General features: G+C 41.5%; 1 protein-coding gene across 1 annotated transcript in view; it reads right to left on the bottom strand.

Annotated features, from left to right (window-relative positions):
* CLSTN2 (calsyntenin 2) overlaps positions 1–13,564 on the bottom strand; it is a 564,000-nt gene that overhangs the window by 406,709 nt on the left and 143,727 nt on the right. The window contains exon 2 of the mRNA XM_065875795.1: positions 1,987–2,109. Coding sequence (XP_065731867.1) covers positions 1,987–2,109 — 123 coding nt within the window. The remainder of the gene's footprint in view (positions 1–1,986; positions 2,110–13,564) is intronic.

Raw genomic sequence — 13,564 nt, 5'->3', positions numbered from 1 at the left:
TTTCAAGAGGTGTCAGAACACCTGCGGTCACATCTGATGGTCTGAATACAACTTCAAGTTTAAAAGTATTTGATGGATTTAGAATTGAAGGAAATCCTTCCGTCAATCTTCAGGTGAAATGATTAACTGTCCTTCAGGTCGCCAACCAAGGAAGGTAAGTGTTTGTAATCCAAACTTTCAAATAGCAGATTTGTTTGAATTTTTTTTTTTTTCCATTTTAGTCTTTACATTAGAGTTTATAAGTTTACTGTAGAACAGCTTGTTCAACGACCTCAGTTTCCTAGTACACTACTGGATGAGAACAGGGCTACACTGAGGCGGACACAACGAATAAACAGACACATCCCTCACTTTTAAAGTGTTAGCCTCACTACCTTACAGTGACTTAAAAGCATCTGTTTAATTCATCAAGATAAACCAGAATCCTGCAGGTTTTATGCAAACTTTCCCAACTTCTAAATGCTGTCTCTATTTCATTTTTTAAAGCACACAGTGCATGCCAGTCCAAACATTCCCATGACCCAAACATTTTTGCTAGTGTTTGTTTTAAAATCTCATTTCCATGGGGTTGGTGAGAATTGCTGGTTAACCTCAGTATAGTTATATCCAAGAAGGGGATGAGTTGGAATATTCCCAGGCTGGTAAAGAAGGTCTGGGGAAGACACCTCATCTACTGTGGAAAAGACAGCATGGGATTCACACTGCCAAGTGGCCTTTGGTTGAGCTGGGACCTCTGAGGATGGATGGCTGGAAGATGTATGGAAATGTCCCAACTCTAAACACCATGGAAGTCACAGTTAGGTACCCTTGGTGGTTATCATTCTACATAAAATAAAGATTAAGCCTTCTTCTGAGAGTCTAGAGTATCTCCCCCATGCTCCGCGAGAATGCTTATGGGTTTGTCTTCACATAAGGCTGAATTTCCCCATTTAACTCACCCCCTCACTCCTTACTTTATAATGTTCTGTAATGAAAAACAGGACTTCACAGAGCTTATCTCTTAGAAGTGTGAAAGAGTCATTTTTTTCTGCCCAAGTAGCTCATAATGTAACAGACAAACTGTCAGAAAAACTAGACTTCATCATGGTAAAAACCTCAGCCTGGCACCCATCAATCATAAAGCAATCTTCCAGAAATCTTGAAAACCTTCATTAAATTTCCTGTCTTTCTTCTGACAGTTATAAAATATTAACAATATCACTCATTATGTAGGCATCTTCAGAAATTCTTTGTCCAGCCCCTCCCCGCCCCGCCCCGCCATCACCCATCCCCTTTTCTTTGCCAAAATCTATGGAAACGTGAGACACAGCCATCTTCTTTCACACACCCCTCCTGGGATCTGGCCCTTGCAGGAGGTTAGAGGAGGAAGCAGTGGTCATCTTGATGACAATGAGAAGGCTCTCAAGCTGCAAGGGCAAATGTCACTGCCTCCAGATTCCTCCTCTAAAAGCCACACCCAAAAAAAAAAAAAAGCCACACCCATTTTGAAGCTCAAGGGCATAAGTCTGTCCTACCCTGAGCAAATAACTCCCGATCCTTTCTTCTTTCCTTTTTCTCTTGTCAATCTACCAAGTTACAAGTCTTCACCTGTTCATGATACGTGGGTAGTGGGGACAGTGGGTTATACATCTTCTCGTGTCGATGAGAAGATACAGAATTTTCCCTCTTTCTAGAGGGAAAATTCCCCCACAGGCCTTGCTGGCCCAGCTTTTCCAACTCCAGAGGCCACTTCAGCAATATACCATCTCTCACAACAAGAAGATATAAGGGTCTTGCATTGCAGGCAACACCAAGGAGAAAAACCATAAGGAGATACAGAATCCACACCAGGAATCAGAAGAAGCATACAGCTTTGAAAGCACAAGCTGATCTGTGAGAGCCACAGGTGGTGACAAGAGCAATGAAGCCCAAGCCTGGGTTTCGTGGGGGTTTCCCGACTTGTCTCCCAAATGAGCAGAGCCCAACCATGCTAAGCTATCAGCTCACCTGCAAAAGGAACCGGTGCATCTTTATCCAGGGCGACAAGTGGTGGGTCCAAAATGACTGTGGCGTTGTTCTCTGTTATGACCCCGTGATAAGAAGTCTCAATCCATGGCTTGTGCTTGTTCACTGGAAAACGATGGAAACAAAAAGATCGACTTTTAAGATCATTATTTGAATCCATAATAATATTATGAATATTGCCCGAATCCCATGATTTCTATTTCTAGATGCCCAGTATAGATATTTAAAAAAATTAATCAAAAGCTTTAATTCTTAAATGCTACTATCTATTCAGACATGTTTCAGAGTTAAAATCCATTATCAATCAACAAACTAGCAGATTACAACTGCATGCTGGGATCGCTGACCTCAATCTTATCCAATCCATCATTAGGAGCTGTTACTGAATTTTATATACACGTATATGGATAAGTACCAACAAATGTGTAAATATACAACAAACATTTTAATATTTTCTGATCCATTAAAGACTGAGTCTATCTAAATGGTCTAAATTATATAGCGTTTTAAGTTGCTCTTCGATAATTTGATCAGCTGAATGATATGCTGTATAATGTACAATTAATACACTTAAAATACGTATCAAATATATATTACTAGTTGAGGTGTCCCCCCCCCCACAAAAGAGGGATTGGAGTCCTAACCTCCAGTACCTTGCAATGTGACTTTATTTGAAGATAGGGTCTTTATAGAGGTAATCAAGTTAAAATGAGGTTATTACGGTGGGCCCTAATCCAAAATGACTGGTGTCCTTATAAAAAGGGGAAATTTAGCCACAGAGACAGACATGCACACAGAGAGAGCGCCACGTGAAGAGTGAAGTTGTGCTGTCACAAGCCAAGGAACTACCAAAATCTACAAGAGAGACCTTCAGAGCCAACATGGTCCTTGACAATTTGATTGCCGACTTTTGGCCTCCAGAACTGTGAGACAATAAATTCCTGCTGTTCTAAGCCACCCAGTCTGTGGTACTTTGTTATGAGCAAATGAATACAAGATAACTTAAAGTCAACCAGCACTAAGACTTGTGCCAGGATTGGTGTAATAGTCCTATGTGAAAGTCTTATCTGGTGAATATCCTATTTCTGCTCATTCCAGCCCCTTGATTTGTCTCTGGCCCAGTTCTCCTATGTGAATGGCTGCAACGGCCTCTTGACTTGTCTTCCAGTAAGAAGTCTTGTCCCATGCCAATCCATCCTCCACACTGACATTAAGAGTGATCTTTCTAAAGTAGTAATCTAATTTTTCAACTGGGAGCTCCTTGGTTTGTCCTTTTATTCCCCCACAGGAATCTGGGTGCAGAGTAGCTGCTTTAGAAATGAAATGACAGATTATAGGGAGCCCTAGAATAATCAAAGCGGTCCTAATGCTAATCCTCACACCCTGCTTCACAGTTTAAGAGATGTTGTCACATATGTAATGCTCCCCCCAGCAACCTGAGAGGTAGGTGTGATCATTATGGAAATGACAAAGACACTACTTTCACAAGGGGTGACTTTCCCAAGATGGCCACAGGGTTAATAACTAACAATGGTGAAAACCCAAAACTCTTTCCTACATCATGATATCCAAAAAGTGCCCCCCCCACACACTCATATCATAATATATGTAATACACATTACACTATATAACCCACATTATAATATATATTATACACATTGTTTCAATAGCCATGGCAAAGCAAAAGCTTATGCATAGATTTGAGAACAGATCTGTGGCAGTGGCTCTGTCCCCTTCCCACTTCATCATGCTTTGAAAGGTCAGTTAAGCGCGGTTCCAGGATTGGTGGTAGGCTCAACCTGGGCCACTCTTTTGCCCTTTGTCACCCATTCCACAGCAACCGTGAACTAACCGAGGGGCAGTTTAGCGGGGCATGGACATATGCGTTGTTATTCTCAGTTGACCTCTGAGACCTATTTCTGATGATTGAATCATGCCCAGGGTAGAGAGCCCCTTGCCTAGAGCAGGTTTTAATGGGGCAGCAGGCTCATCCATGCTCACTTGTTGGCATTCAAACTAGTGCTTCATTATGGACCCTGGAAGAATTACAGCCACTCTGGGTTGTCCCCACACTCCTTTGCTCTTTTATTAGCCATCAACACAAATGCAATGTAAATAATTTGCAACTGTTGGGAAAAATAATTAACCTTTTTTTCCTTTAATTAAACCTAGGGGCCTATTCATTAGAAATGTGTACAGAAGATATACCAGGAGCTTACCCAGTGTTGCAGATTCATGCACCACTTGGCTCAGCGGCAGACAACGGAATCTAGAGTCACGGCTGCTGGGCTGTGGCCCTGGTTTAGCCACTTCAGGGCTGATTCAGTGCAAGTCAGCTGGCCACGCAGCATCTCAACTCCCTCAGCTATAAAATGGGGAAGATGACACCGCCCACAGGGTTGTCATGTCATTCAGATGTCCTCCACTGGCCACATAGCCCCTGCTCTTTCATTACCCGCCTGCTCTCTGGGCAGTGAAAGTGTCACAGGAAAGGTGCTCTGCAGACCCTGAAGTTAAGAAGTCGAGATTTCTGCATCATTAGTGGGGATTCTCCTCTCTATCGCTACTATAGTTAGTTGAGTACCTACCACATATTAGGCATTTTGCATTCATTCATTAATCCTCACAACAACCCCTCTAGATGAGACGTCGTATCTCATTGTACAGGTGAGGAACTGAGTCTCAGAGGGGTTTAAATATTCCCTTTTTGGAAAATAAACAGGTTCATATTCCTAAAATTTCTTCATTTCTCTCTCACTTTCTAACTTCCTTCAGATCTATCTCAACTTTGCTTTGTCAAGGTTGATAAACATTTGCACTTTGATGAGTAACCCCAATCTTCTTTGCTTTGTGTATAGACCAAATCCTCAGGTTTGCAAACCAATAACTTAAATTTACATTATTTTGACTACAAGGATACCATTCATGGCTGAGCCAATTATCGTGCAAGGATTACTTTTCCTTCCTAGCGGTCCAACCATCATTCCAAGAACACCATTCCTTGTATAGAGACCAGCTGGATTCTTGATTCATTCATTCCATCAAATGGCTGGATCATCCTCCATTTTAACTTGCATTATATTTGCAACCAGCCTCCTTCATTTATTTTTTTAAACTTTTTATTTTATATTGGAGTATAGTTGATTAACAGTGTTGTGTTTGTTTCAGGTGTACAGCAAAGTGATTTAGTTATACATATACCTGTATCCATTCTTTTTCAAATTCTTTTCCCATTTAGGTTGTGTCATAGTAATACTGAGCAGAGTTCCGTGTGTTATACAGTAGGTCCTGGTTGGTTATACATTTTAAATATAGCACTGTGTGTACTTGTCAATCCCAAACTCCCTGACTATCTCTCCCCCCAACCTCACCCTTCTTCCCTGGTGACCATAAGTTTGTTCTCTAAGTCTGTGAGTCTATTTTGTTAATAAGTTCATTTCTATCATTTTTTTTAGGTTCCGTATATAAGCAATATCATATTGTTTATTTTTTGTTTTCTGAACTTAATGATTGTCTTTTTATTTCTGATGAGTAATGAAACACAGAATTACTTCCCCACATCCCAACAATATTATAGCTTTTTAATCTTTCCATCTATTACTCATTCCTCATTTGTGAAATGGAGACACTTTCTTCATGGGAATATTGTAAAAACTGCACGATCATTTAGGCAAATCTAGTACTCCTGACATGACTAAACATTCAAATACTCTGAAGTCTCCCTAGCTCATCTCACGCTTCTGAATGGTTGAAGTATAACCTTACATTCTCCGAGGTATTTAGCCCAGCTTCATTCATTCAACAAACATCTATGGAGTACTTAAAATGTGCAAAAACAGTCTAAACATTGGCGGTACAATGGGGGAAAATGTCCCTGAAAAAGCATTTGACAAAATTCAATATTCATTCGTAATTAAATCTATCAACAAATGAGGAATAGAAGGAAACTTCTTCACTCAGATAAAGAGCTTTTATAAAAATCTATAGCTAACATCATACTTAATGATTAGAGAGTGAATATTTTCCCACTCAAGTTGGAAATGAAAAAGTAAAATTGTCTTTATTTTCAGAGAACGTGATCATCAATGAAGCAAAATCTACAGAATCTACAAAAGTACTACTAGAGCTAATAAATGAGTTGAGGAAAGTCACAGGATAGAAAGTCAATCTATAAAAATCAATTGTATTTCTATGTATTAGAAATAAACAATTGGAAATTTAAATTTAAAAATATTAATATAATAGCATCAAAAATTGAAACATTTAGGAATAACTTTCACAAAATACATGCAAGATCTGTAAATTCTCTAAGATATTGCTGAGAGAATTTAATGAAGACCTGGAGAGGTCTTAGTGGAGAGATAGACAGTGTTCATGATTTGGTAGACTCGATATAGTTAAGATGTAAATTTTCCCCTAACTGATCTATAAGTGTCAATGCAACCCAAGTCAAAATAATAGCAGAATTTTTTAAATGGTTAAACTAATTCTAAAATTTATATGAAAATGAAAAAGACGTGATATAGCCAAAACAATTTTGAAAAAGAAGAGCAAAGTTGGAGGACTTACACTACTTGATTTTAAGACTTATTATAAAGCTACTGTAATCAAGACAGTGTGATACTAACATAAAAATAGACATACAGGTCAATAGAAAGAATGAAGGGTACAGAAATAGACACACATACATATGGCCAATTTCTGACAAAGGTTCCAAGATAATTCAGTGGGGGAGAAGATAGTCCTTTCATTAAATGTTGCTTTGGAACTTCAATCCTACTGCTGATGATACACAAAAATTGTCTCTAAATAGATCATCTTAAATGTAGGAGTTAAAATTACAAAACCTTTAAAATAAAGCATAGGAAAAAAACCCTGAGTGTCTTTGGTTTAGGTGAAGATTTATTAGAAGGGACAAAAACAAGTATGAATCATAAGAGATAAAATTGATTCATCAAACTTTATAAAAATTATAAATTTCTATTCTTGGAAAACAATTTTAAGAAAATATTTTAAAGTTACAGACTATGAGAAAATATTATATAAGCATAGCTCATAAAGGACTTGAATCCAAAATTTATAAAGAACTCTTACAACACAAAAATAAGACAAGTAATGTTTTTTTTTAAAAGGCAAAAATTTGAACACACTTGTCACCAGAGTAAATATATGAACAGCAAATAAGAACAAGAAAAGATGTTCAACATTAATAGTTATCAAAAATGTGTAAATTAAAGCCACTATGGGATATCACCATGTCACTACTAGAGTGGCTAAAATAAGACTGACAATACCAAGCTCTGATGAAGATGTGAAACAACTGAAAGTCATCCATTGCTGGTAAGAATGTAAAATAATATAGTCACTTCGGAAACAGTTTAGCAATTTCTTATAAAATGGCTCAGCAATTCCATTCCTAGGATTTATCCCAGAGAAATGAAAACATAAATTATACAAAAACCCTTGTAGGTAAATGTTCATAGACTCTTTATTCAGGATAGTGCCAACGTGGAAACTAAAATGGCCATCAACTAGTGAACGGATAAACAAATTGCAGTATATCCATATAATGAACACCTACTCCGCACTGAAAAGAAATCAACTGATTCATACAACAAAATGGATGAATCTCCAAAGTATTTCACTGGTGAAATGAAAGAAGTCAGACACAAAAGACTTCATGCTGTTTGATGCCATTCATATCACATTCTAGAAAATGCCAAAGTATAAGGATAGATAACAGATCAGTAATTGCTAGGGTCTGCTTGCAAAGGGGCACAAGGGAACTTTCTGGGTTGAAGGAACTGTTCTGTATCTTGATTGTGGTGATAGCTACACCTCTACGTGTCTTTGTTGAAACTTATCAATTTGCACATTTAAAAAGAGTGAATCGTATTGTGCGTAAATTATACTTGAATAAATATGGGACAAAAACAAAGTCCTTATCCTCAAGAGACTCTCAGACTAGAAAGGGATCCATGATACCAGTGTAGCAAGAGGTAGGTAAGAAGAGGAAAAGCAGACTGCTATGGAAAAAGAGAGGAGAAGTACTCACCCCACCATGGTAATCCAGAATTACCTCCTGGAGAAAGTAGGTTCTAAGTCCTGAGCAGTAAGAATTAAGCAGGGATACAAGATATGGAGGGTCCCAGGCAGAGGAACATTGCATGGGCAAAGGCCTGATGGTAAAAGCACCCTGCTACACCATGGGGAGAATGTGAATAGTTATATTTGGTTGGAGACCATAGCTTGAGGGGCAAGGCCAGCTAAGAGGCTGGACTGATGGATATCATCTACATCACCCAGGGCTTAGTGGCTTGCACAGAATCATCCAGGAACCATTTCCAAACTCTGGCTTCAAGAGACACTGGAAATATTACTCAGCCTTAAAAAGAAATGAAATTGAGCTATTTGTAATGAGATGGATAGACCTAGAGTCTGTCACACAGAGTGAAGTAAGTCAGAAAGAAAAAGACAAATACTGTATGCTAACACATATATATGGAATTTAAGGGGAAAAAATGTCATGAAGAACCTAGGGGTAAGACAGGAATAAAGACGCAGACCTACTGGAGAACGGACTTGAGGATATGGGGAGGGGGAAGGGTGAGCTTTGATAGGGCGAGAGAGAGTCATGGACATATACACACTAACAAACGTAGTAAGGTAGATAGCTAGGGGGAAGCAGCCGCAAGGCACAGGGATATTAGCTCGGTGCTTTGTGACAGCCTGGAGGGGTGGGATGGGGAGAGTGGGAGGGAGGGAGACGCAAGAGGGAAGACATATGGGAACATATGTATATGTATAACTGATTCACTTTGTTATAAAGCAGAAACTAACACACCATTGTAAAGCAATTATACCCCAATAAAGGTGTTTAAAAAAAAAAAAAGGGGGACACTGGAGAACCATCTCCTTTCCAGAAAGAAGCAATAGGTATTGATGCTGGTGGCTCGGCTGTAATTTCCTATTTAATCTCTTCCCTTCCCTGACAAACGTTTTGCCTTTTTGTTCCAATAGACTGAGGCCAATCAGCACACGCTTTGCTCCATTTGCTTGTAACTTCAGAACTGACTTTTCATCGGTTCTTCACGAGATAATGTCCCTGTTTGCTATACAACCCCTCTTGAGTCTGAACTCTGTCATATCATGCCCCCTTAGGAACTGCTTCTTGCCTCTGTCCTGTCTCCTTTCCATGATGTTTCAGCATCTGGAAAATGCCTGTGTCTTTGCACTCATATAGAGGAAATGCCAGTGTGATATTTCTGCTCCATTTATATAGAGAAATTAGGTCTTGCCCCTCAGTGTGCCTTTAACTAGAACACAGATGCATCTGCAGAACACGCCTTGGCTCTCGTCTCTCGGCTTCCACTCAATGCACCCACTGAAAACCTGCATTAACACAGTCCAAGCAGCAGGGCCAAGGGGCTGATGATTCACCCTTTGAGTCCTTCTACCTACATCCTTCAATTAACCCTCTGGCCACTGCTAGCTCCTCAATCCTCAGAATTCTCCCTGGGCAAAAGTGAATTGTGAGTAAAAACATACCAGACTGCTTGCAAAATGCTCCAGTGAGGTTAACTACATCCTAGGAAATGGGTCACTCTAGTGACTGTCAGGCTGTTCTTCTGCCTGCCATGCCCAGTTTCCCCTTCTGACTCCAACCCCTGGTAGAATTGCCTAGACCAGGGGGCATCCGTGGGTGGAGTAGGCTGGGCCGATTGGTCGGATCTTTAAACTTTCATTTAAGAGGCCGAGAAACTATAATGTATTTGGCGATGGGCACTTGAGGTGAAAATTCATAAGGAGTTGGGGCTGGCGTTCATGCAGTGATCACCCAACCCAACATTTAGATGGAGATGGAACGCTATTAAAATCCAAGAAAGCTAATCGGTCAGGAGACAGAGGATTTGGGAGCCAACATACAGAGAGAAGAGAAGCACCCCAAGCAGCTGCAGAAGATATAGAGGCTGGCCCCCCATCCTGTTCCCCGGTCCTGGCCCCGCTCACCCTTCACTGACTCGCCAGCCTGCCGTGGCTTGTCTGAGGCTCCCAAGTGAAGCCTTTCAATAATTCTTCCCCCAACCATCATGTTTTAAATTTGCAGTAGTTTGAGTGGGTGTCTGTTCTTGCAATAAAATGACTCCTAACTACAATAATTGTCATAGCATTTCAAAAAGTATTTTTATTCCTTGCTTCGGAGTGAGGGTGGGATGGGATCTGTGTCTAGGTGGAGGTAAGCCTGCCTAAGGGCAAATCTGGTCCTGACTTCCCTGCCTAGGATCCATCAGAAGCTCTAGCTCTCCTGCTCTCCAACCACAAGATCAGGGAAGCCAACCAAAGACCCCCGCTCCCTCCGTGACCCATGCCTTTGCCCTCATTGTGCTGTCTACCCCTGTCCTCACGCTCCTTTCTCCTGGCTCCTGCCTGTTCATCCTGGCAGAGGCAGCTCCAGCCCCCCCTCCTCCAGTGGTCCTCCTCTGTACACCTTGTCACCCTGCATTGCCTGCTATTAGGCAATAGGTCCGCCGCATTGCCATTAGCTGGTTCCTTGCCCCTCCTTCCCCCTCTTCAAGGAGAGGAAGCATCCTGGTCACAATGATGCCCACAGGTCCTGACACAGTGCCTGGAACCTTGATAAATGAGGTGAGCACACCTTTGCCTTCCCAGCACCTCCTGAAGCAATTAGCAGCTCTTTGGTTCCAATGAGCAGGTATTGCGACGTCACCCAAATAGAAAGAGGGTGTGCCTCGCAAAACATAGGGTGACATTTGCCATCACTTAATTAGAGGCACTATATATCTCTTGCTAGAGGTACCAATTAGAGAGTTTTAAATGCAAATCCCATGTGTGTGACTCACATATGCAAAGATTCACAGAGGATGAGGGTTACATTATACCGTGTTAATTGGGTTGAAAAAGCATTTGAAGAAAAGATGGCTGATGGGTGCTTTCAGTGAGGGCGGACCAGTGCTCTCCTTCCCTTCCTTCCTCCTTTCCTTCTATCCATCTATCCATACATTTATCCACCTTTCCTATTTTTTTCTTCCCTCCCATCTGTCATTTTCCATCCATAAATACTCAATTGTTTAGAGCATGGGTTCTCTCAAAGTCATTAAATTGCCCCAGCCTGGGGATGAACCATATACCATTATCCCATTGGGTACTGGCACGTGGGCAAGGAGAAAGGCTAGCAAGAACTGTGCACTGGGGAATTGCGTAATCTCACAAAAGTGTGATTTTTCAGTTGTCTCTGCACAAGCCATCCAGATAAAGCCAATTTCCCGAAGCTTGCCCTAAGACAGACCCTGAGATTAGGTGTAAGTGGTACCGGGCTTAATGTCATAGTTCTGACACTATGTAACCAACAGGGTATTTTAGTCAAGTATCAATCTTCCCAGACCTCTGCTCACTCTCCTTTAGAAAATGGAGGTAATACCAACCCCGCAGGGTTACTGGGAGGAAGATGAAATGAGACACTAAGTCAGAGCTGACTCACTGGTGATGAGCACCTTAAATGTCCCCAGTAAAGGCCCTTTGATTCTGAATCTCAACACCCACAGCCTCGGTGAGGACCCCCATGGGACCCAGCCTGCCCCATATAGACATGCCCAAGTTACCCAATAAATCTACTGGTGGGCGGGGAAGATTAGATTAAGACTGTGAAGAAGATTCGGAGCCATTCAGGAAAAAATCTTTTAGAGTAGGAAGAGGGGAGAAAAAGACTGTGATGGTTTAATGCTCCCATTCAATTACTAGAGCCAACACACTTTTCCACACAAAATGTCTTACCTACTGAACAACCTTACTGGACTGAAGTGTGCACTAAATCGCCATACCTATAATTCCCCAAGATTGTTATTACTTCAATATCTCATCCTTCACTGCATTTAAAATATCTCTAACCCTTAAAACCGGCCCGTAACTTACTTTGGAATTGATGCTACTACATGTAATTGTCTACAACTCTTTCTGTAATCCACTGTTCAACCACGACCACTACATGACTCATCAGGAGCGGCCACTCCGGAGGGCCTACTATGTGCGGTCTCATTAAATCCTCCCCATCGCCCCTGTGCGAGGGTTGCATGGGCTCCACTTCATGGATGAGGTTATGGAGGTTCAGGGAGTTTAAGGAAATCATACAAGGTCATGGTCCCTAATGGAAGGACTGAGGTTCCCACCCCACTGGGTCATTCCTCCCCCAACCAGAGGTCAATGCAGCAGCACATATTTGTTTCCATCCCCTGTGGGTCGAGCCTTGGACCAAGTGCTCTGAGGGGGCACAGAAGAGCCAAGACTGAACAGACCGGAGAACAGGCAGAGTTCTCCAGAGAAACAGAACCAATGGGAGACAGAGAGATTGAGACAGATAGAGATAGATAGAGCTAGAGCTAGAGCTAGATAGACATAGGATATATATATATATAGATAGATAGATAGATAGATAGAGAGAGAGAGAGAGAGAGAGAGACATACATATATAGATACGTGTGTGTGTGTGTGTGTGTGTGTGTGTGTGTGTGTGTGTAAAGGAATTGGCCTACACAATTGCAAGGGCTGGCAAGTCTGAAATTCACGTGGCAGGCCTGCAGGCTGGAAGCTCAAGTAGGAGTTAATGCTTCAGTCTTGAGGCAGAATTTCTTCTTTTCTGGGAAAACTCCATTTTTGCTCTTAAAGTCTTTCAACTGATTGGATGAGGCCCATCCACATTATTATTTTTTTTTTTTTTTGCGGTACGCGGGCCTCTCACTGCTGTGGCCTCTCCCGTTGCGGAGCACAGGCTCCGGACGCGCAGGCTCAGCAGCCATGGCTCACGGGCCCAGCCGCTCCACGGCATGTGGGATCTTCCCAGACCGGGGCACGAACCCGCGTCCCCTGCATCGGCAGGCGGACTCTCAACCACTGCGTCACCAGGGAAGTCCCACGCACATTATTGAGGACCATCTCCTTTACTTAAAACAATTGCCTGTAGATGTTAACCACATGTCCAAAATGCCTTCACAGCAACACCTGGATGAGTGTTTCATTGAATAACTAGATACCATAGCCTAGCCAAATGGACACATAAAACTAAATATCACACTCACTGAAGAATCTTTTAAAATATTATATTCAAAATGAGTGAGAAGATTGGATGTGAAAGTACAACTTCCTTTTAACCTCAGACAGAAACACACCAAATTCCTGTTTCTTTACTGGCAAACTAATAAATAAAACCTTTGTGGCTTTTGCTATCAACTTTGTTCTAGAAGGTAGCAAATGTGAGATACATTTTTATTGCAAATTCCATTTCATGTCTTAGATCCCAAGGTGTTCAGAACAACGAATGGCAATTATCCGGTTTACAGTATATTCACTGCAGAACGCTCACCTGTTTCTCAGTGCTTCAGAAAGAAAGCACTGGCAGGTCAATTTCACTTCTTATTTATGTGGATTGTTATCTGCATTTCTCCAGCTCTGGCTCCTTCCTGGGAAGTTGTAGGATAGCAGAGGTAGAGGATAGGCTAGAAAAGTCTGCCCTCTACCACCACCAAACACACAAAATCATCATAAAGCT

The sequence above is a fragment of the Phocoena phocoena genome, chromosome 4, assembly GCF_963924675.1.
Source record: "Phocoena phocoena chromosome 4, mPhoPho1.1, whole genome shotgun sequence".
In the NCBI taxonomy this organism is placed as follows: Eukaryota; Metazoa; Chordata; class Mammalia; order Artiodactyla; family Phocoenidae; genus Phocoena; species Phocoena phocoena.
This window is presented reverse-complemented; position numbering and strand designations above follow the sequence as displayed.